The 24,784-nt window shown below is 41.4% G+C and overlaps 1 protein-coding gene across 8 annotated transcripts in view; it reads left to right on the top strand.

Annotated features, from left to right (window-relative positions):
* The window catches only part of DPP6 (dipeptidyl peptidase like 6), a 565,175-nt gene that overhangs the window by 279,542 nt on the left and 260,849 nt on the right, over positions 1 to 24,784 (top strand). The window contains exon 1 of one of the 8 annotated variants that reach the window (XM_061474524.1): positions 21,166 to 21,651. The exons of the other annotated variants lie outside the window; for them this stretch is intronic. Coding sequence (XP_061330508.1) covers positions 21,595 to 21,651 — 57 coding nt within the window. The 5' untranslated portion in view covers positions 21,166 to 21,594. Of the gene's footprint in view, positions 1 to 21,165; positions 21,652 to 24,784 lie in introns of those variants that run through there. 8 annotated transcript variants of the gene reach the window in all.

Here is a 24,784-nt window from a genome sequence, read left to right on the forward strand (position 1 = left end):
CTTTTGTCTGAAGACAAGTTTAATTATACCCACGCTTTTCCTGAGAGATGTTACATCTCCTCAGCCTCTGTCTCTCTAAATTAAACCATCTGAATTCGTTTAAGTTTCTCCTCAGATATGATGTATTTTTGGAGATCAGTGAGTGTCTTCTGGACTCTTTCCAATTGATTTGTGTCCTTCAACAGCCCAGGGCTGATGGTACCCTATACATGGCTTCTCCAACTCTGCAGACAACTGAGGATCACCAGTTCTGTTTCGTTCTGCTGATGACTCTATGTATGCATATCTATATCACCTGTCATGTATATAGATGCGCATCTCTCAGATGCACATCTATATATATGTTAGCAATGAGGAATAGATGTGTTCAGCTTTTCTTACCAGCTTGGAGGGAGAGTCTGCAGAGATCAGTTTAATATCTTGAAGAACTCTTGGGTTTGTGTTGCAGGCATTTTTTACTAACTTCTGTCTGGGTAAAATAATGGGCCAAGTTTAAATTTGAAAACTTGTAGAAGTTGCCTCAGTGCAAACAGCTTTGAGTGGACTGAAAATTAGTACAAAGTTTTTGATAAATGACAAAGACCCTATTTACAAGGAAATGCTTATTGCAGCTGTCTGTGTTAGGTCAGGTCTCATTTAGCATCTTCATTTAATGATCCTGAAGAGGGAGTAAACAGCCTGTTAATGAATTTGTGTGTGATGCCACATAGGGAGGAACTAGGAGTAATAGGCAGAAAAGACAAAGACTACAAAGGGACATAGAAATGATAAACACTCACAGATAATGAAGTTAATTTTATCTCTGCATAACACAAAATTAATGCTTTTGGGTGAAGTGGAGGAAGGGGATGTGGTTAAAAAAACCTGGCCTAGTTGAAAGCTTTTCATGAGGGAAGTAGAACTATGTTTGCCATTTGGTATTGCTTCCAAAAAGCTGAGTGCCTGTTTGGACTTTTCAGGTCATACATATATGGGACATGGGAATCTCTCCTCTCTGTTTGACAGCTACTGGTCTATGTGCTTTACTACCAAGGTGTTTGACTATACACAAAAAATAGTAGTGAAGATGAAGAGGGAGCTGGTTAGTGAGACTAGATTAAATTAACTTGGATTGGCTGGTTAACCCAAGGGACAGAGCAACCTCTTTTTCAGTAGAGAAAGCCATTATGGCAGAGGTAACATTGTGGCAAAAGGGAAAATGCATGATAAAATGCATTGAAGAATGGGAAAACTGGCACCAGCAATAAAGCATTTGAGCTGATCGTGTGTGATGGATAGTTTAGCCTGGTGCTTAGAAAAGTCTGTGTAGTATATGAAGAAAAAACAGTAGCAAAAAGCTGAATTGCTGGGAAAGATGGCATAAAGGAAAAGGGGTGACATCCTCATTCTCATTTTAATTTATTTTAACTCCCCCTCACATTATTCTGACAAGCGTAGCACAGGAAGAAGCGTAATGTAAATGAGAGTCTGGCCCTAAGAGTCTTTGTTGAGTACATGTTCCCTCCAGTGTTTCAGCCATTCAGTCCCCTCTGCAAACAGAGATGAATGCAAGGATCAGAAACATCAGAAACTCAAAGATTTGGATGTAAGGACTGACAGGTTTTTATTTCAGATTATTTTCTCTCTTCCCCTTGTGAGCATCCCAATGTGATGGAGGTTTGAATTAAGAAAATTACATGTCTAAACTAGAACACATCCAAAGTGAATTCCCAAATGAATGTGTGCATGCACGTGTACAGATAGAGTGACAGAATGTTTAATTATGGCTTTCCTTTAAAAAAAAATAAATGAGGCCCTTTGTTCAATGCAGCTGTCAGTCTTGTCACATCCTTGCTATGAAAAAAAAATTAAAAATAATAATAATAAAAAAAGCATCCAAAAATTATGCTGGGCCAGTTAGATAGTAACTGGGTTACAGATAAACAGCACCAGTGTCTTTAAATATCACATGGGGCAATGCAGAGGTCAACGGGGGCCTTAAGAGACATGAGTAGGGAGTGACAGTCGTCATTGGGAAGAGCTTCCATGAGTTCTTTGCCATTAGTATTAAGAGAAAAAGCTGAAGGTCGTTGCAGAGACTAGAATGCATTTTCCTGGGGGCAATACAAAATGCTAAAAGGTTTTATGATTATGCCAGAGCAGATAGTTAGGCAATTAGAGCTGTTAAAAGTTGACAAGGGACTGAGTCCAGATGAGTTACATCCGAGAACTGAGACTGAAGCAGCAAGTGGAATTGAAAGCTTTGGCAACTATTTTTTGATCCATATCCAAGGATGGGGTGGTTCAAGAGGATTGCCAGAGGGGCTAATGCAGTTGCTATATATAAGCAATGCTCATGGAAAAAATCCAGTGTCAATGCAATTCTTTGGTAAGAATATAACTGATAAGGGAGAAATATGTTTCACTTCTGCAAGCACATGATAGAGGGTTGTTTGCTTGGACTCAGGAAAAGGGAGTTCTTGGCTTATAAATTTTCTTGAGTTTCTGAAACATGTTATTGCACCAGAAGAAAAATGTCAAGCAGTGTATAATTCATCTGACTTTCCTGAAAGCATAGCATACAAAATATTGATCTGCTTAATAAATGCACATTATCTCCTGAAAATGATTAAAAATTAGCTCAGGAAGAACAAATAGTTTCACTAAAATTGCAGAAGGATAACTGAGAGCTGGAAAGCAAATGTGCATTCTGCACTGTCTATCAGCATTATGTGCACTCTTTCACATCTTTGTGCAACATTTGCATTGTTTTGAGCATTAGACTTAAAATATTGTAGGGGAAAAGGGGTAAATCTTGTCCTTTCTTGTGCTATAGTTCAAGTTTAGTAGGGGGCAGGACCATGACAAACCATTCAAAGCTGTGCATGATAACCTTTAGCCTGTGTAAAAATCTTATGTTTGCTGTTGGCAGAGACTGCCCTTCAGGCACAGTTCTATACCTGAAGGAGCTCAGCTCTGTCAGGGGTGATGATTGACTTCATAAGTATTAATCATGACACACTGGACTGTTTCAAGCACAGCTGAATGTGATGTCAGGACATATTTAACAGAAGATGCAGAATGCACTATGATAGTGCCAATGTTTCTCTCTGCACTGGGCTTCTTCCCCAGGGAGGATTCCCACGCTACTTTGGAGACAGGAGCCCCAGGAAGCAGTGGGCAGCTGTCCATCCCTTTCCCAGGCGTAGTGGTCTGCTTGTCTCCTCGCACTTCAAAGTGTAGATGTCAGTGTTACATCTACCCTGCCATGTCCTCAGGCAGTAAGTAGACTTGGACTGGATGGACCACCTTTTTTACACCCTTCCCTTCACCCCCTTCCCTTTTTGGTGGCATGCATTTCTTTCTCAGGGAGTTTTGTGTTCTTTTGCAGACAGAAAAAGCTGTAGCAGGTTTCTAGCAGGTGAGATTTTTATTCAAAGCAGGTGGAGCTATAGTCAGACCATGACACCATGGTGTGAAGGGAAGGCAGTTTTCATGCACTCCATGCACTCCACTGCAATTCTGTGTTGCACTCTACCATACTAGAACCAGCCCTCTTGCACTGACCCAGAAGGAATGCAAATAGGAGTTGTGAGTACTCAGCACCTTCAGGGATCTGGCACTGTGATAATCTCCACTTCTAGCATAATCTTCATAGCTGAACTACTGTTAATGTGTTTGCTATTCATCTGTTGTAGCATTTAAATAGGAATTATTAGTGCCATATTCTTTTGGGTGATCAGCCCAAAGCTGCAGTGGAATAGTGTGACCTTGAGTTTTTCTGTAGACAATGGAAATTAGTTGATAACGGACAACAGTAATTGCTTGGATTAGAGTGCACCTCTGGAGCTACATCTCCACAATACATCACTGAGGCCAGGAGCTTAGCAGGATTCAGAAAAAAAGGAATTAACAAAATGCAAACAAGATGTTAAAATACATTAAAAAACATGGGATGGAGGATAATACAGAGGGTAATTATAATGTGATTATATTAATATAATTAAGCACTGTAACTTCATTGGGAACACTGCATGCAGGGCAGGGCTCAGAGGTGGCTGATGAGTATGTTTTGAGGCTTGAGTAAATCTAATGCATAGGAAAACTTTAAAATATTGGTGTTACTTAGTTTTGGAAAGGAGACCACAAAAAGAACATCATGAGGAAGCCTGAGGCATGGGGTGAGATGCAGTAAGTGAGATGGCAGAAGTGAGACGCAGTAAATGGACCTATGGCATGGTTAGGGGATAGGAAGGTCCTAAGATGAGGGATTTGGGTGAGTGTTTGAAAGGTGCTGAGGCATGAAGGATTTGGGCAGAAATGAATGGTCTCCTGTAGGAGGAGACAGTAGGTTGTTGAACAAAGAGAAATAATCAGTCATTCAGCAGCCAGGCAATAAGAAGCGTGTTTCCAATTGGGGATGTACAAAATAACCTTGCGGTATGAGAAGAGGTAAGGAATGTGTGTGGTGCACAGAGCCAAGGCACCTGGAAGTTTGGAGCCCTTTTCTCTTACAAAGAGGATAAAAGAAGGGGATGGGACTAAACAGATTATCAGAACATCTTTTCCTCTTCTTCACATGCAGTTAGACAAATAGCCATGGTCATTTTCCAAGGTACAGGGAGGAAGAAACCACAGTAGCATAAAACAGAGCAGTAAGATTTCCCACCCAGACTCTTGTTAAATAGTTTTCCTTCTTACCACTTCCCCCAGATATTTCTCTGTATCACTTGAAGTTCTGCTGCAAGGCATAATCTGAATAATAACAGAATCAACTAGGTTGGAAAAGACCTTTAAGATCATCAAGTCCAACCATTACCACAGGACTGCCAAGACCATCACTAAACTATATCACTGAGCTCCTCATCTACACAGGTTTTGAGCACTTCCAGGGACAGTGATTACACCACTTCCCTGGAAAACAAAAGCTTATGAACTATTGGAAAACCTGTAATTTCCAATGTTTGAGTTCAAATTGAATACAGGGACATTATTTTCACACACAGAGCTTGTTGCCACAAGAAGGTGCAAGAGAAAAATTCTTCCAGGTTTGTGAAGAATATGAAAATTGTACCAAAATTAAGAATACTGCTGCTGTAATGAATAGCAGTAGCATGCTTTAGCAGGGATGATCAAACTCCATGACTTTAGTCAGATTTTAAGTATTAGGGATGAAGATAAAGGCTAAGCTGAAAGTACAGCATCCTTCCTGTTTTTTACACTTCCTGGAATTAATTATGCTTTTTACACAATTAATTTATCCACTTGTACTTTCTAGTCAGGTCTTCTCTGGGCTTCTCTGTTTACTTGGTAAAAAAGCATTCACAATTGTAAGCATAAAGATTAGAATTGTATAAAAAAAGCTTTTGGAAGGAATATTAATATCTCAACAATAGAAAATTTGTGCCTTTAAGCAGGTTTGTGAATGTCTTTTTGCACTTTGGCTGACTCTGGCTGTCACACTATGAGCTCAGTTAAACTGATCATTGGTTTGATCCAGTGTAATGTATTTTTTGGTTTTTATCTTGCCTGCTCATGCAGAGATATCCTTCATTCAGAAATAGCCTTACCTGTGAAGTTTTCTGCATCCAGTTTTATTATGATATTTGACAGATTCATGCAGTCATTCAACTTAGCATTTCTGCATCACAGATAACATTAGCAAAAGTAACTAGAAAACCAGAAAAAGCTTTTAAATTTTACATATTGAAAGCTAGCTTAATTTCAGTTTTGGCCAGGCAGCCTTCTTCAAGCTGAGGATAAAATTTTTAATTTCATTACTCTGTGTTAAGCTGTAATTTTTCCTTTAGAGTTTCTCCAGTGAAAGAAGCATGACCAAAATCTTGTTCACTTTTGATCGTTGGGTTTTTTTTCATGAAACTTGAAAATGGATAATATTTTTGTGATTTTTCTATTCCATGGTTTTATTGCTGGGATGATATTGTTTCTGTTATGGCTTGTGAGCGATACTTTGTACTGTTCTTAAACAGATCTGATGAGTGAAATGATGATGTTCCTGTGCTTTCTCAGGCTTTGAAGATACTAGAGCTAAGTATTGTCAAGTTTGCTAAACATTTGGGTAGATGAGCTGCTGCAATATCAGACCTGAATGCTCGAGAAGTAATAATCCATACTAAAAAGAAAAGAAAAATATTATTGGCATTTAAAATAGAGAGTATTGGTATTTTAAAAAGGAATGTATTTTGGGGCCTCTTCATCTCTCTTCTGGGTTTTGCACTTTCTGTGTTAATGAAGTCAAGGTTTTCCCTTTCTTCAGGAAGACCAGAAATTGATTGTTTTCTTCTTTTTAATGGAGTTTGGGTTTCTCACATGCCTCACTGAGTGAGGAGTTTAAAGAAATCTCAATAAATCATTCTTTTCCTGAAGATTTAGTTGCTTCTAGTAATCTCTCCAAACATGCTTCTCCACACTATCCATCATAAATATATTTATGCTTATATGTATTTATGTATATATTTATACATACATTCCCTCTGTGCAAATGTATTTCAACCCTGAATAAAAGCTGAAGGAAATCTTGGAAAAAAATGGCCAGTGTTACTCCCTAGTTGGTGACTAACTTGCTATTAGGGGTTACTGTGATTTGGGAAAAGCTGCCTCATTTCACCCCAGCGCTGACTGTGTTTCCATAGTGGGTAAAGCAGTTGTTGTCAGTTTGCCTTTTAAATGTTGAAAGGCATCTGCTGTTCCTCTGAGGTGAACGGTGAAACGGAAATTGATGCTGATAATAAACATAATTATAAAGACAGCTGCTGGAAAGACCCTGATCTGTATGAGAAAAGTGGCATTTTAAGAGCTGTGCTGTGCATGTAATGAGAAATAGTATTGCCTTTGAAAGCATCACTGAGGCTGGAATGATACGTCTGATCAAGTCGCACCCATTATGTGAGACTATATTGCAAAAATTTCTTGTTACATCAAATATGATGGCACAATGGGTTAGGTTGGAAATTCTTTCTCCCTGTATCTCATCTTTAAACCTCTGAGTTTGGGTTTTATTTGGGTTTTGAGTTGGTTCTGGTTTTAGTACAGAAGGGAAAGGAGTCAAAGGCATTCCATTTGAAACCTTTCCTAAGATTGGTAAGGCTTAGACTGGCAAATCCAGACCATCACTGGGGACTTGTAGGGTTGCAAAATAGAAAAAAATCTGTTTGGGTTTGGTACCAAGTGCTTGTCTTGACATGCCTGCAGTATCTAGCCCTGCAAACAGTGATGTTGAAGAGGATGAGACACATACTATTCTAGAAAATTCATGCTACCTGGTAGTTTACATGCCATGTGTCACAAAATATCAGCCTTTAAATTAGAGACAGCTTTGTGCAAATGTCAGTGGAAAAGGAGATGAGTTGAAAATAATGTTAAATAATTACTGTGAAATTAAAGGACTATTTTGAAGTTCTTATTAAGGTTGATGCATCATGATTATGTTATTGGTAATAGTTCATGGCTCATCCAATGTTATTATTGTAGCATTGATGTTTTCATGTAATGTTTTCTGGATCATTGTAGTCTTCTGTGGTAGTTAATTGAATAAAACACAAGATTTACTTGCAATAGATGTAGATACGAAGTATTAAATTTCTCAGAGGAAGAATGTTTTCCCTTTGTTTAACCCAAAGCATTAGTTTATTTGGAAATATAATTGATACTGGCTTGAAGAGCATTTCTAGACTACATTAAATGGGACAGCCATAATAATAGTATTAGAGTTATGGCAGATGAGTGTAAATAGTGCAATATTTACTGTAATGGATTCTGGACTGTAAATACCCATTGTGTCCCACTACATATGGATCAGGAGTCTTATTTATGAATGACTTTTTAGAAATGCATTCTATGAAAGGCAGAAAGCCCTGTTCTTGGAATTACTTCCTGGTACTTAACACAGAGCTGTACATTCCTATAATGCTGAGCTGTAGGGTAAAGCCCAGGTCCTTGCCCCTAGCAATGCTGTGGTCTCAGTGTCCAAGCCCAGTACTGCAAGTAGAAACACACCTTGAGTTCAGTGAAGGGTGCATCAAACTTCACCTGCTAATGGAGGACTGACAGAGGCTGGAAACCTGTGCAGGGAATTGTCTTTTAAGTCCTCACTCAACCCTAATGGAGATATAACATCAACAGATGCTACTGAATGATGATGTGAACCATTCAAGCTTTTTTGTGTCTAGGAAGTGTACTTTGAAACAGTCTATAAAAGGATGGGGAGAGATGCAATGCTGCACACACAGAGTCTTTTAACTGGGTGCCTCAGAAGTGAGTGCTGAAAAAGGAAATGTCTGTCCTGTGTGGACAAAGAAACTCACTGATAGTAAAAATGGTCTCTTTAGGAAGAGACAGCAGCTTGCTGGGCAGATTCCAGGCAAATTATTCCTCTGGTGACTGTAAGTTATTTTCAGCAGGGTCTGTTGTTCTGTTGGAAACATCTCTAGTACGAAGCACAGGGAACCCTGGGTTGTGCAGCTCCTGGGTGCTGCTGTAATATAAATAATTAAAAAAAAAAAAAAAGGTTATTTTTTCATTTAATTTCATTACAACAGATTTCTAGTATGTTGACTGCATTGATTGCAGTCAACTATACTACAGGACTATTTTATGAATAGATGCTTTTTGGTTTTGACTTCATCAGACAAAAATGGTTTTCATTTATACTGTGCCTGCATTGCACTTCTCTGACTCTGTAAGGAGGCTTTAAAATTGATGTGCATTGCACTTACAGGCACTTATAGCCACTTCACAGAGCCAGAGTAATGTCAAGGAGTGTTAGTATCTGAGAGAAGATGCATAGGATTTTACCAGGATGGAAGCTCTATCAGTCTTTTAAAGCAATCAGATAACTTTGATTATAGAAATCTAAACCTCATTTACAGTACAAGATCTGATGAATATACTGAAGTTTCTGTCTTATAGAAAAGGATTTGTCCCAGGTAAATTAACTACCCCTTCTTCCTCATGGCAGGGTACTCAAAGTGAAGAGGCGTTCTGGTAGCATGCTCTGTGACACAATGTGGGCTCTTTCAGCAAAGGTCTACATGTATCATAAGGATTAATTCTACCATCTATGTTTGTGTTAACCTCTGTTAACATCCCATACTCTTACTGGGGAGAAAATTAAATCTTTAAAAAAGGTTTCTCTAGGGGAATGGCCTGAATCCTCTGTTGCCAAGGAATATATTTGTACCAAAGAAAATGATCCTGCTGAGTTTATTTAACAATAATATACAAAAGAGTGCATTTTTATTATCATTCATGCCATCCTAAGGGACTAGTCAATAAGAGAGCATCAAAATTTAATGCTGGATGGACTATAAATTAGTATTGGTTTGCATTCTACCACTGCCACAGAGGTAAACCAACACACAGCTAGTACTTAACTGATAAGATGAACTTTTGAATCAGGTGTATGTGGTTTTGCTGCCAGTACTATCTGCAGTTAAATCACTTTGCATGAAATACCAAATGAAAGCATCCTTTCAAGACTATAACTGACTGTTCTCTGCTATTTTTGTAATTTTTAATTACATGTAGCCCGTCTCTGGCATCTAGGAAGGGGAAAAACATTAAAAATAGATTAATCTATTTTGGAAAGCTTGTCTCTTGACTTCATTTCTGGACATAATTAAAAGCCTGATCTGTTGGTTAGAATTTGCCCATTTACTTTGACTTTTTTTGACTACTGGAAGAGGCAAAGTGATCAGCTGAAGTCCTGCTGAAGAATCCTGTCTGTTAAAGTTTAGTACATTAGTTTTCCTTTCATGCTGAGCTCGGATTTACGGGCAAGCACGAATGTTTATGTTTTTCCCATCAATCTGTTGTGCTTTCTCCTCGTACTAATCCTTTCAGAGTAGCTGTTGCTTGTTCTGATGTCACCAAGCTACAACACAGAGTGAAAACTTGTTAACCAACTATTCAGTGCTCTGGATTGCTTTGTAAGGCACAGAATTGATTTTTTTTTTTCTGCTAGCCAACTTCTATTTCCACTTTTCCAGGCTTTTGCAACTTAAGCCTCTAAATGTCCTGCTCTGCAGCTACTTCCCACACCAGCAGAAGTCAAAGCATAAGCTTTCCAAATGCAACACATTGCAGTTATAGATATTTCCCAGGTAGAGCTGGGCAATAACCCAGGGCCTTTCAGAACACCTTGTTCACAGCAAAGCCTGATCCAAGCACCTGGTATTGATCTGCTATTGTCTCCTACTGCTGACATTTAGGTGTGGTATTTTAAGTCCTTCTGCATCCCTTTTTGTAACTAGACCATAGGCTGGGATAACAGAAGTCTTGGGTTGACAACTGGAAGCAGGAGCGGGCTCAGCTTTTGTCTTTTTTGTGGACATTGTTGTACTACAGCATATGTAGGCAATCACATGTGCCACTTCTGTCTGTGATGTACATGTGATCTGATTTTTTTAATGTGTATGAGAGCCATATTACGCATATGCGATTACATGCAATTTGAGAGGTATACGAATAAGACATGCATTAGTTATTTTTGACAAGCAGATGGTTCTGTCTGGTACACTTTATCATACTCAAGCTCAAATTTAATACTTGAATGGTTTCCTGAGGGATATATATGTTTGAGGGGAAAAGTATGCAACTTTGCATAGCTTTTTTTTCAGCCCATAGGATGCGTAGGAGTTGCATAGCAATGTTATGGAACTTTCTGTTAGTCTCCAGATATCTCAAATTCCCATCCTTGTGCTATTTTCTAAACTAAAGGAAATCACAGATTTTTTAATTTTTTTTTTCTCGTGGAATAGTTCAGGGATGTACTTATTTATTCAGCTGTAGGCTATTTTGAAATGTTTGTCTCATTATTTCTTCACTGTCTTCAGAATATGGTAAAATGGAAAGGTCACAGATACCATATCAAACAATAATATGGTGAAAACTGTGTTATCGGAGACGAACCCTCTTGTTATAGAAAGGATGCATTTGTTGATTTGGGTTGTGTGTGGGAAGGCATGATTAAGTACATCATAGTAAGCATTTGTGTAATGTTTTAGGAAGGCTGTAACATATTTTATTTGTATTTACAAAAAACAGTGAAGCCTTGGAAACTGTAGTGGGGCAGTCTGAATGACTTACCGAGCCTCTCTGTGTTAAGGTCCTCAGCCACTTAATGAATGCTGGTCAGTACTCCTGGGACTCTGAAGCAGCATTTAGACATCCAGAGCAATTACATGTACCTAAATCACTGCTACTTACAATTACTGCTTCACCCTTCCTCTGTCTGGGGGTTAGACATCAAAGGAACAAACATTTCAGATGGGAAGACACAGGGAGTAGTCCTGAACCCCAGCAACAGACTTTTATGCTCCCTGTACATTTTGGACATCCCACCTCTGCTGCTGCTGCTCTTGTGCTGCCATCAGTCACAGCGTTTTAAAGCCTTGTTCTTGCTTCCAGTAGGGACAGGTGGGGGCAAAGTTAAAGCAGTCCTGTAATTTCAAGTAGAGATGGGAGGGCTTTCTCATCTCCTCTGCTTGTGGCCTACCAGGTGCTGTGCAATCTGCCCTTGCTTCAGCTCTGCCCAAGTGCCTGAGGTGGCATTGCTGAATACCTGCTATGTCTCTGTAATTAAAGAACATGGATGTGGTTTTGGACAACCTAATCTAGTGTAAGACGTTTCTGCTCATTTTAGGGGGGTTGGACTAGATGACTTTTGAAGGTCCCTTCCAACACTAACTATTTTATGATTCTGTGATTATCAATGCTAAGTAAAGGATGTCTTATCGCTTTTTAGAGGTCTTATGATGTATGCAGAGCCCCAATGTTCTCCATGTTTCAGTAAGACATATAGGATATACAGACCTCATGTATCCCTTCTGCGTCAATTCTCTTGTTATAAGCAGATTGAATAAATGGATGGGAACAGGACCTTGCTGCTACAGTACTTGAATTACTTATGCTATTTAAGTTTGAATTAAGGAAGCTATGTAGTTTACCATATGTGCTTGCTCATCATGAAGTGAGATTTCCACTTTCTTTATTTACCATGTCATCTGATTTCGAGTGAGTTGGGACTCTGATTTGGTGCAGTATTCTCAGAATTGAAGAGTACCCCATGGAGGCGCTTAAAACAAAGACATAGTGCTAACACACTCCCCAAAACACCTCTCATCTGCTGAAAACGAAACCACTCAAAGGTGCTCCAACTGGCACACCAAAACTGCTGGTCATTTCTTTTTTTAAATTAGAGCAAGGTGTCGTTATGGTTTTTCTTTGCTTCTTCACAAGGTAACCAGATTATTGAGGCTGTACTAGTAATAAGTCAACTCTGTTCATCCCCTTCTTTCTCTTTTTTTAATAAAGACAGACCTTTACATCTGTGTTAAGGGTTCTGGGGAGGCTTTTCCAGTTGGCCCATTTTCCATAAATAGCATTTCCACTAGAGGGCATTCAGAATACTGGTAACAAGTTTCAGCTGTCCTCTGATTTAGTGCATGTACTGTGCCAGACATGCAATCTGGAAAGATGAATGCAGGGCGGGTACTGAGGCACAGCAGGGGAAAGTGAGTGAAGCGACAAAAAACTGTGCACCATTTGTTTCACCCGCCCAGTGAATTAGGACTATGCCCAAGTGTTGTTTCCTGCCTCTTCCTTATGCCTTCAAATCTGAATATATTGTGGGTTTGCCTTCCCCAAAAATAAAGATGAGAAGCAGATAGGAAAAGCCTTTGTGACTGTTTTAGAGAAGACAAGTGTCTGCAGTGTTTTCATTATTCAGACTCTTGAAAAGGCTATTTTGGGCTAGTAGAAAAACTTATCTACTGTACAGCTAGTAGGAATGCAGCAACCTATGTTTACCATAACAGATTTCATCCCAAGGGATCTACTTGAGAAAAAGCACACTAGTATACAAACACTTGCAGTCATCACAACCCCCACCAGTAACTGAGGGCAGTGACCACCACCAGCCATCCAACTTCAGTAAGCATTTTGGGAAGTCAGTAAACTTAAGTGAAGATACTAGTGCCGGTGCAGAGCTGACACCTTTGCCCCTCTGGGTGTTTGGGAACGTTTCTGAGAAGTTATCACAAGGCTACCATGGTGTTCAATGGGCCACTGCTCATCAGGGTCCAATTGTTGCACCCTTTGCTACAGGTGGTAGTAGTCCTAAGCAGATGCTCTCCACTGAGCCCAGCCTATGGGATCCGATGCAGCCATCTGTCAGGTTTTGCATTCCGTAACTGAGGACATTTGGTCCTTTTGCCTGCATCACTTTTGAGACCTCATCAGTTGTGGTAGTATAACTTTCAATCAGATGTGACATCTTTAAGATGAAAGTATATTACATGCATCTATTTACCAGTGTCGAGTATTTTGCATAACCTCAGTACTGAAAGTGTACGGATCATGTTGTAAGTTCAAGTTTTTGGTTGGTTGGGTTTTTTTTATAAAGCTGATATAAAAGTTAATGAAAGATAACAACCATTGCAAAGAAAAGTGTACTTCATAAAACAAATGCTTAAAAAGCCACTTGCTCCAGCTGTGGCTTTTATGTACAAGGATCTCTCAAGCAATGGTATCCGCTTACATAAGAATTTCACAACATTTACATTTAAACCAGTCATCATCTTATATGCAGATCATTTATTCATCCTATAAATCACTGTTGAGCTAAAAATGAAGATGAGGCTCTCCCTTTTCCAAGCAGTAGGCTGCTAAATAGCCTTATATCTTTGCAGCTGTTGTGAAGATGGGGATTCTCTGTTTGACACTGATTTGAGGGGTGTATTTTGTTATCTCTTCTCATTGCTGGTGGTCTCTTTTACATTTTCTGACCTGGCTATTTTGAGTTACAAAATCTATATTGCAGCTGTTCTGTAAAACTTATGTTTAAATAAAGAGGAAAACAAGTAGGGAGGAAAGAAATAAATCCTTCCACTCCTAAAACAACAGTCAAAAAGAGCTCATGTTGAGTCAATGAGGAAGGAATTCAGCTGCTGCTCAGAAATGATAATGCGGGGCGGGGGGGGGAATGTCAGTGAAGATTGATCCCTAAGATCGCAGGGAGCAGAAATACTAAGCCAGACTGTGAGGAGGCAAATTTTGAAAAAACAATCTGGAGACGATTCACAGCTGGCACTGAAGTTGGGGCCTCAGAAGTCTCTCACGCACAGATAAACAAGCGAGAAAGAGGCATCTGTTGCATTACAGCTGCCAAGGTCACACCAGCAGGAACAGGCAGAGGGGAAGAAAAAAGCCAGCGGTACAGTCTGTATTCCTTGCAGGGATAACGTAGTGCCAAACAGTTATGGCATTTCTAATCATGTGCCTTTGAGGCTGGAAAGATGTATTAAAGTATATATGCTGACTCAAAACATTAACCCCACTGTCAATCAAAAGTAATGTTTTTGAAAAATATAATCCACTTAAGTAGGAAATTCTTACACTACACATGCTTGATCTTTAGGGTAAGCAAACCAAAGTGGATACACAATCCAGAAGTGAGAAGGGCACAAGTACCTGCTGTGTTCCCCAGAGTCACGCTCCAGTTTAGGCAGGAAAGTGCTATGCCAAACAGCCCTTGCTGCGCGTGAGTGAGCAGACTTTTTCACAGCTTGAATCCCAGTCCTGGAACTTGGAGCAGCAGCGAGAAATAGGAAGCAGCAGGATACAGCGTATCAAATAAAACTATTTTAATCACTTAAAACCATCTTCTCATACTCAAAGCTAAAAAAAAAGCAACTTAGTAAGGCTTTTGTAGTGCACAAATGGTAGCAACACCATAGGACTGTTATACAGAGCCACAAGTCATTCTTGCAATGCCTGTTGTCTGTCTGTCCTCTGCTGCACATACCTGCTTGTTTCAGATAGCAGGAGTTCTCAAGCTTGGAGGAATGTTTTGAAGTGTATCCCCTGTAGGAACAGACATTCATGCAAATAGCTAATTAAAGGCATTGAGTAAATAAACTGGATTTGATCTGTTAAATGAAAATACTACACCAAATTTCTTTCTTAATGATCTTGGCAATGGAAACGTGATATAATTTTATCTGCAATTATATTCCATCATCTATTATTGCCTCTAGCATGTTCACAGAACCTTTGAAATCTGGAAAAGCATTTGAGTGGGTCCCTAAGCTACAGAGGTCCTCAGTAAACCCTCTGAAAATTTGTCTGGACATAGACTCCCCCGTGACTAACCCTTGGCAGAACAAACATGTTGGAGACAACCAGAGGGAGGCAGTATTAACAGTGCTGATGCAAGGTTGAGTTAACTAATCCATATCCTTAAAGGCCAAAGCTTTTCCCCCCTTGGTAATAAGATTATTTTGGGGATGCCCTTTGACAAGCTGAGAAGTCTTGCTAAATTTAGGGATTAATTTGGAACAAGATTTAGTGTTTTTATTGTCTTCTAGTATGGAACAAGGTTGAGAAGCAGTGCTAGGGATGGTGTGTAAGCAATACAGATGCTCTGCTGCCTTTGTAGGAGTAAAGCTGATGTCAGCTGACCTACCACCTAAGTATTCCCAATTCCCAATTCTGACTGGGTGCATTGCTGTGCACTAATGTGATGTTACTGTTGTCACATTCTTGGAGAGGGGCAGGGCACAAGTTGTGTTTTCAGAACAAAAGAAAAATCAAATTCTCCCTCTCCGAAGCTTATTCAGATGAGCATAGAACAGAAATCTTGACAATGAACAGGCAGGATGACTGGCTGCTTTTGCAGCATCTAAAAACATAAACTCCTGTAAAGAGAATTTCTAACCATGCAGCCCTTATGGTTTCACAGCTGCCTGTCCTGCTCTGGCATCCCCTACGTGAGGAGCACTTGACCTTCAGAAGGATCTGCAGTGGAGGAGCACAGATCCCTCTCACTCAGTGCTTCTGGGCTACAGAAGTCCAGACTGAAGAGGCGCTGTGCCACCGCTTTTTGTGTGGATGATATCTTGGCATTGGAACTGAGGAGAGTGAATTGTCACCAGCATGCCTTGGCACATCTGCAGGACCGTGATGATGGTCCTGCAGACATACATCCTGCTTTGTGAAGACCCTTCTTGTTCTTCCTTGAAATTTTCTAAGGAAGCCGGAATAGTGGAGCAGTAGGGCAGCTGCAGATGTTTTGAATCAGACTTGGAGATTAAATGGATTTACTTTTTGGGGAGTATGCAGTTGTCTTAGGAGAGCATGAGTCAGGTAGACCTTCTTCTCAGACAGCTGTTGCAGGATGTCAAACTTGTGCCCCCACTCTCCTGTTTCCCCTCCTGAAAAGCAGCACCAATACATACTGAGCACTGTTCCCCTTGCATCCTGTTTTGATCCAAGCTTCCTCAGTCACCTTTCAAATGACTGAATGCTGAAATCCATGGCTACGATGTTTTTACAGGCTCATCTCCCCTTTCTTTTAGTGAGTGTCTGGGCTGCAGCCTGTGTCTCTTCCTGAGTTATCTTACTAACATTCACTATCTCCATGACACTGCATCCCAAAAAAAAAAAAAATGTAGCCCTTAGGACTTACCCTTTGTAAACTACTTGTGAATAGGTTTTTCCATTATCATAACATAACACAGTATGTGCTTTCCCAGGCCATGTGTCCTCTCTGAACTGACAGCAAACCAGCTAAACCATTGGGAGCTGGTAGTGAGTGTGAAGCTCCAAGGGACTGGCTGTACAAAAGCAGATCATGTGGTGTGTTCTGCTAGAGGTAGCACATTACCGCACCCTGGGTTCTAATGGTTTAGATCCACTAAGAATTTCAGATACATAGCTCTCCATGGGATCTGGTCTTTATCTGGAGAGGGCAGAACATTAGCAGACTGTTCAAAGGTATAGTTAATCAAGTAGAATTCATTTTTACCCACTCTGCCCACTGGCTTCAACTTCCTTGATGTGGTAATGAAGAGGGAATAAATAGCTCAGTGTGGTACAGCCAGAACACCAGGTTTCAAAGGAGCAGAAGGGTTCTGCATCCAGTAACTGTACCTGCTGCTGCTACAGGCTTATTACTGCCCTTGCGTAGTCTATACTCCCTTGAACAGATGTGTGCAGCTGGAGGGTTCCCTGTGAACATAGACTGCTGTTGGATCTGGCCTTTATAACATAGAGGCAATGGGAATGCTCTACCCTGACTCCTGAGAGCCCATTGCTGCTTCCCATGAAGTGGCTGCTCAGCATCCACAGACAGCAGAGAGTCTTGCCTACATGGAAGGGCAGAATCAAGGATAGTCTTAGTAAATTGATCTGCTTAAAAGTGCTCGGGAGTAAGAACAAACTGCCTTTTTTTTTTCCCTACCTTGTTTTGCTGTAATGCATGGTCATAAACAATAGTTATTGTGCTTTAGCTCCTGACAGTTCATAGGTCTTTATGGCAATGAGTTTTTAAGGTTTTAGTCCACCTTGTCTTGCAGAGCCATTGCAGCATTATTTTCTATTTGCAATGTAAAAGATTTGCAACAATCTTTGAGCATGAGGGAGCTTTGTGGTGGTGGTAGAGCTGGTCTCTGAGAACTCCAAAGAGTGTTTTGAGAATGATCCTAGGCCACAGTCCTGTTCCTGCCAGTCTCAGGAGAATGAAGCACTTCCCTTCTAACGGGAAAGGCTGTAGGACATGTGTGACTAATTTGTTACAAGGTAATTAAAAATTATCTGTCTTACTGCAGCACTGCACGATATTGTTGAAACAAGCACTCTGGGTGAAGATGAGTTGAGAAGCTGGGAAGACTTCCTTTCACCTGTCACTGGTTCCTCTCCCGATAGGAGGAAAATGACTGGCTGTCCTGCCTGGTGGCAGAGGAGCTAATTGCTGTCAAGTGTGGGGATGACGTTCACATGGGTGTAGGTTAGCATTTTGAACATGCATCCTGGTTAGCGTCTGTGCTCATAGCAATGCTCCTGAGTTGTCCCAGTGGTGGCATGATGTTGACTACATGGATTAATGAAAGATGCTCATGATGGGAATGCAGATATTGTGTGGCAGGGATGGAACTGGAGATAGCTTCTTTACACAGCCCAGGCAGCCAATGAAGACAAACCTGTTGCAAGTGATGTGTGGTAGGTGATGAACAGCCTGATGCATCTTCAAACCTGGCAGGAAGGAACAATGTGCTGCCTGTGTTCCTGTGATCAGGTGGGATGCCGTGGGATGGGAAAGTTATATTCCCAGGGTCCTTATTTGCCAGTGCCTCCTGCAACCCCCTAAATGGGGCTGTCTGTATAAATCCTTCTGCCTGGGCAGCTGCTCTGTATGAGCAACATACTGATTCTTGTCCTGTGATAGAGGTGTATTAATTTTTCATGAGTGGTGACTCAGCCAAGCAATAAAGTTGGTACCCTAACATAGCACAGAGGTCAGGATGGATGGCCTCAGCCCTGTTAATACGTGAGCAGATTCTTCTATGTCTGTTAATAATGAGTATTTCTGAATGGCTGAACCCCTTTTATTGAGGAAGGATGGTGGCAGAGAGCTGGAGGATGTGACTTCCACATCCTCCTGTCAATGAGCAGCAGCTCGTGGCCATCTGAGAGGATGAAACCCCTGCACAGGTCAAGGGTGATGTAGAGGCACCTCCAAGCAGAGGTCAAGGCATTTCAATAACACTGGGGTAGCTGCACCAAAACACTGGGAGGTAAAGTGAGAACAGTCAGTTCTCATAGTAACGCACTTATGTAATAAGGCTAAGCCATAAGCATTTGGACAGCTAACTGCTGGATTAATTAACACAATTAACTTCTTGTGCATCCAACAGCAAGCTTAGTTGGAAATATCTACATTGTAAGGAGGAGTGACAATTTCAAGAAAACTAGTGAAAACTGCTTGTCTTTAATGGTTAACTGTGGAAAAATTAAATTCACATAGGTAGGCTAGGCAAGGGTAAATAGATAGGTACAAATATATTTATTTTCAGCAGCAGTGCAGTTAAGTTCAGTGATTGCCAGTGTAAGTACTGAGTGGTCAGGGACACAGTGAATGGTCTATGTTTTGAAAGGGATGTTTTGCAGAAATTCACAGGATATACTATAACAAAGTAAAAACAAAACAATCAAACAACAGAAAAGAAAAATCAAAACCAAAACCCAAACCCCAACCAATACAGTTTTGTTTTTTTTCCTTTGAATTCCTTTTGGAAAGAAAATTAGCTAAAGTGTGGAGTAAGGCAAGCCTTCATTCCTACCCACTACAGGTAGAAAAATAGACCAAGCCCATTGGAAAATTCAAACTGATTCACTTCTAGAAGACCTTGAAAGCAATTCTGTTCTGATGACTGGGAAAAATGTGTAAGCAAGAATAACCTCTCTATAAATGTATACAAAATATTGTGACTAAAACTGTTGGGACTGAAGAGATAAAATTGCACTGTAAGCTCGGACCATGTCATAATATAACCCAGCAAGAGCTTGACACAGGCTGTTAGATTTAACTGTAAATTATTGCTTCTTGTTAGAAAGGTGCTGTTCACTTTTTTAATGAACTGTTGCCAGGATCCTGGCTCCTGGGACCAGGCAAAGTTGTCCAGTTTTCCTACCAGCAAAATTCTGTGTTGGAGATCTTTTATGTTGCTGTTTCTATAAACTGATGTGATATGTAATGGTGAAAATGCAGAACAGGTTGCCCAGAGAAGCTGTGTCTTCTCCCCACAGGGACACACAGAACCCCATCCCTGGCCATGTTCAAGGCCGAGTTGGACGGGGCTTGGAGCAACCTGGTCTAGTGGAAGGTGTCCTTGCCCATAGCAGGGGGCTTGGAACTGGATGAACTTTAAGGTGCCTTCCATCCCAAAACATTCTATGATTCTATTAAATGTTTAGGAGGTCTGACTGGTAGCTAGTAGATACTGTCTAGGAAAACTTGTCCTGCTGTTGATATGTTCCTGAAACAGGATCAAATTTATCCCAGGTGTAAGGGCACACTGCATCTAGCGAAGTAGTGTTCCTGGTGAATGTATAATAAATCTGTGCTGTAAAACTGAGGATCGAATGGGGCATAATCACTTCTTTGTCAGATAAATACTCTCATGTTCCCGTTCCTTAGCTAGTTACCTGTGGACTCGGCAGAGATCCAATTGGATATAAGGAGGAAGTTCTTTACTGTGAGGGTGGTAAGGCACTGGAATGGGTTGTCCAAGGAAGTTGTGAATTCTCCATCCCTGGTGGTGTTCAAGGCCAGGTTGGATGGAGTCTTGGGTGATATGGTTTAGTGTGAGGTGTCCCTGCCCATGGCAGGGGGGTTGAAACTTGATGATCTTAAGGTCCCTTCCAGTCCGAACAATTCTATGATTCTATGATTCTATCACGTGTGTGAGAAAAAGTTTAGCTTTGTACAGCACAACAGCACAGAGGCAAGCTCTGGGCTCGATCTAGGTGCTCTTGGAAAGAGAGCAACATGGGAGTTTCATGTTGCCTGATATTGAGGTGGGCTATGACTTGCACCAGTCTCAAGCGAATACTGAACAAACTTCATGTTGCTCTAAGTTTTGTCCAATTAAGATCCCCTGAGTGTTACTGGATACTGGTACTTGCTTTATGCCTTGTGCTTAGCACACCCCATGTCACCCCATGCTGACAGCAAGGTGGGTGAGTGGGCTAGGAAGGCTTCTTTGACAGCTCCACCATGTTGGAGATACCTCCATTATGGCAGGAATATGCTATGGCAGCTATGGCAGCGTGGAGTGGAGCAGGCAGCGCTGGTGGTGTGTCACCCGGCAATGTGACCTACATGGCAGCTGCAAGCACGCAGGAGGCAGCCAGGATATCAGAAATGCAAAGTGGCCTGCGTCACATCAGGGACATGGAGAGGGTTGGGGGAGGCTGGGCACATGTTTCACCCTGATGAACGCACCACCCTTTGGCAGTGAGGCAAGCAGCTCCCCAGGGAGTGTTGATGCTCTCCGTGTCCCATCAGTGGGAACCTGCTTCCCTGAGTCCATGCCGCATCCTTCAAAACTGCCCTGGCAGCGGGGCAGAGGCTGCCCTTGGCACAGCTTTCCTTCATAGCCAGGGACTGCCAGGGCACTGAAACCTGTGCAAGTTGGGAGAAGCTGGAAACTCTGTTTGCGGGACTCCCATTGCCAGCAGCACCGGGAACGTGGGATTTGATTCCTGAGCGCCGGCTGCCTGCGCCCCTTTCCCCTTGCTGCGGGAGGGGAGATGACTGCCGAGCTCAGCTCTGCTCATTGCCAGCGAGCAGCACATTGTGCTACGAGGCGGCCGGTGCATGCGCAGCGCGCGGGCTGCTGCCGTGGAGGTGGGGAGCGAGGACCACATCGCTGCCTCCCGGCTCCGAGCTGCCAGTTGCTGGTTGCCAAGCAGTTATCATTGTTTCTGTGACGATTGCAGAGGCTGTTGCTAATTGAAGAAGCCCCCACAGCATCCTTCTCTCTGCTCCTGCTTCTGCTTTTATTTTAGAGGCTCAAGGGGGAAGACAGCTAGACTAGTGCTTTTTTACATTGCATTTTTATTTATTTCTTTTTTGTGGGGGTGGGAAATTTCTCAGCTGGTGATTAAGTGATGGACTAGTTACTCATCCTTATCCCTTTAGTCTTTGTGTGTGTGTGTGTGTGCATGTATGTCTGAACACACACAGACAAGCTTACACACGCACACACACTGTAAAATCTTGTTTGCCACTGCAGTGGGCACAAATAGGTGAGCATGACTACAGCCAAGGAGCAAAATGCATCAGGGAAACAAGCCCAACAACAAGATCAGGTAATGCTTATTTTCCTCAATTTCAAACAAATACAGATTTGCATTGTATAGCTCTGTGTTTTGTGTATGATTATTATTAATATATATATATTTTAATCTTCTTGGTGTACATTCCTAAAATTGTCAACTGAGTCACCAGTCAGTGGCAGGAGGAAAGTACTGTGTAGCTGGGTTCAAGGTCTGCTGTCTCGGTGTGTGTGGAGGCTGGGGGGGAGCTGAAATTGTGCTATTTTTAACAGCCTGTACCTCTTGCTGAAGGCAATAGAGGTTTGTTCTGTAACTTGTTCCTTATGTGCAAGGGGGAGGGAGCAGGATGTTGGGACAGAGGCCCCTTCTCGCTAGAGGAAGGGAGTAAAGGTTTTTAACAGCCCCTATGCAGGTGGATGTAAAACTGCAAAAGTGGGTTTCAGCTTCCTACTTTGTCACGCACTTTCAGGGGTTTTTGGAGGGTTTTTTTTGTCTGGCATTGTCCTGGAGGGACATTTAGAGTACAGCGTGTGCTCAGGCTGTGTGTGTACAAGCAGTGATGGGGGGGGGGGGAAGCAGCTGTAAGTAGGCATAACTCCCACTGACTCTGGGGGAAATTGCAATGCTCACACCATATCTGAACTTGATTCATTTATTTCACTTGGTAGATGCTTTATGTGTTTCTGTAAAGGTAGAAAGTTAAAGACTTAATTTTGCCTGTCGTGCCTAGTTTTCAGAGTGTATTTCTATCTGACTGCACTTACCAGGACAAAATGAAGTCAAAACTTTCCCTGTCAAAAAAGCAGTGGGTGGCAGAAAAAGGGGACATATCCTCACTGGTAAAGGAATAGCACAGTTAGAAAGTGGTGGCATAAGGGAAAGCCTGGTTGCAATCTCAGAGCTCCAGCTGAGGATGGCAAAGGTTTGTGGGCTCCTGGCACACCGGCAGACCAGCAGCTCCATCCTCCTTGGCACCAGCTTCCCCTCCCCGGCTTCAGCCCTGTGCCTAGGGGGACTGTGGGGAAGCCTGTATGCTCCAGTTCTTCAATTTTCATCGTCTCGTTAAGACATTGGAAGTTCGCTGCTTTAATCTTCAGTTAGGACAGCATGGGAGGATAATTTAAACAGATCTCTCAGGGCACAAATTAATTCTTAAAATAGTTCTTCCTGGCTCGATGAGCTGAGAGCCTCGCACGTTGTTTTTCTTTTTTTTTCTTTTTTCTTTTAAACTTGGTGATTTATTTTAGGGAACTGGGGGAAGGGAAGAGCAAGGGAAGACACCAGGCACCACAAACAGCATCTTATAATCTGCATTTTCAGGGTGACATTTTACTAATGTCCAAAACAGGCTCAATGGTTCAGTGAAACTAAGAAAAAAAACAACTTTCATACTGAGGGTAAAGAAACTGTGCCTTCATTTAACCTTACATCTGTTGGGCTTCTCTGCTTCCCTGTCCATTTCTGTTGGCATATGTATGTTTGTCACAGTTTGCTGCAGATTAAAATTAGCCTAGCTGTGTTCCTGGGAGGCAGGGGTGCATAAGTGCCTTTTCTGAACAAAGAGAGCTGTGGGGCTGTTACCTCCTGCTTCTTAAAGCTGTGCAAAACTGCTGGGTTTTGTAAGTCAAGAAGTGTAAGTCGGTTGTGTTTTAAGAAGGAGCAATGTTTTTCTTTCAAGTAGTGCTACCTGCGTAATGCCATTCTGCTGCTGGCATGCCATGACTTTGCTACTGGCATGCCACATCTTTGCTACTTGTCTCTTCCCGTATGAAATATAAAATGCCTAGACTGGGTCTTTAGTATTATGCAGAGTCTTGATTGAATTTATTCTATAACTGATTGAATTGCAATTATACCCATATGGTATGCTTAAATATTCTGAAAGTGCATGCTCTCTCAGCTCTGCCCTAGTGTGAGCATGAGATAGAAATATCAAGCATATATAAATATCAATGATATTGATGAATATTAATGTTAGAGTCTGTAAGCACCTTTGCTCACTTCCATTTTTTGTTGTTGTTTTCACAGTACATGATTAGTAAAATGGTTTGACAGTGGGGGGTCGAATCCAATCTGTGTCCATTGTTTTGATTGTACTTTTATCTTCCAACACTAAACACAGATCTAACCTCTTATTTTACTTAAACCAGTTCATAAGTGAAAAAAGGCGCTATCCAAATTCTTTTTCCAGATGAAATTCTATTTTCAGGCTTGTGAACACCAAGAATTGCTGAGGTTTTTTTGCTTGCTTAAAACTGATCAAGAAACTGAAAATTGTAGCTGGGAGAAAATTGAAGGCAAAGTGCTGGTCTGTCTGTAGGGGCCCGACTCTTTTTCAGAAGCAGCTGCTGCTGTCGTAAGAGATTGTGACTGTCCCTTTTCTGTATTCCTTGCTGTGACATTCCCTGGATCCAGAGGCAGGCAAATGACACACTTGGCTTAAGTCTATGCTGTGTCCTACCATGCAAACCCAAACAGAAGCTGGGCACGAAAAGGCACTGCAGGAACAGGGTGTGGAAAGTTTGAAAACATCTGCAGAAGCTTTGCAGGCATAAATGAAAAAACCTCATTCAGACCCATGTGTCCAGATGCAAATGAAGGCATGTTCTCAAGATTTACAAAAATTGTAATAATTAGGAAATGATTGGGATGTGCAGATAAGCAATGCAGTGCCTTACCTACTTGAAGCCATGCAGTAAGCATCCCTTTCTTTCCTTTTTTAAATTAAAAATGTTATTATATAGTTTCTTTCTGATAAGCAGTATTGCTCACTTCCATGCCAGTTAAACTATTCAGAATTTTAATCATTTATCACCTTGCTTATCTCTTTCATGAGTCTGAACTTTACGCCTTTTGGGCATCATGTACAGAAAGTGCAAGTGATACGTAACACTCTCTTACCGTCAAGTCGTGTTGCTAGATCAAGATGTAAGTTGAACGTGTTAGTCTCTGTATGCTTAGGTGCTTTTGACACAGCTATGGTTTCTTGTTCAAATGGTTGAAGTTGGATACCGTGCAGTGTACAATGATTGCAGTTGGCTTTCTGCTAGACCCAATGCTCAGAAGTCCATAGAAAAGCCTGCAGATACTAATAGACTTGGGCTCTGGCTCAAGGGGACTAGTGAATCTTGTTCTCTGTCTTGGGGATTGTTTGCTGGATGTGTGA

Source organism: Pezoporus flaviventris, unplaced genomic scaffold, assembly GCF_033815535.1.
Source record: "Pezoporus flaviventris isolate CSIRO_AGI_PZ_B2104156 unplaced genomic scaffold, CSIRO_AGI_Pfla_v1 ptg000079l, whole genome shotgun sequence".
Classification (NCBI taxonomy): Eukaryota; Metazoa; Chordata; class Aves; order Psittaciformes; family Psittacidae; genus Pezoporus; species Pezoporus flaviventris.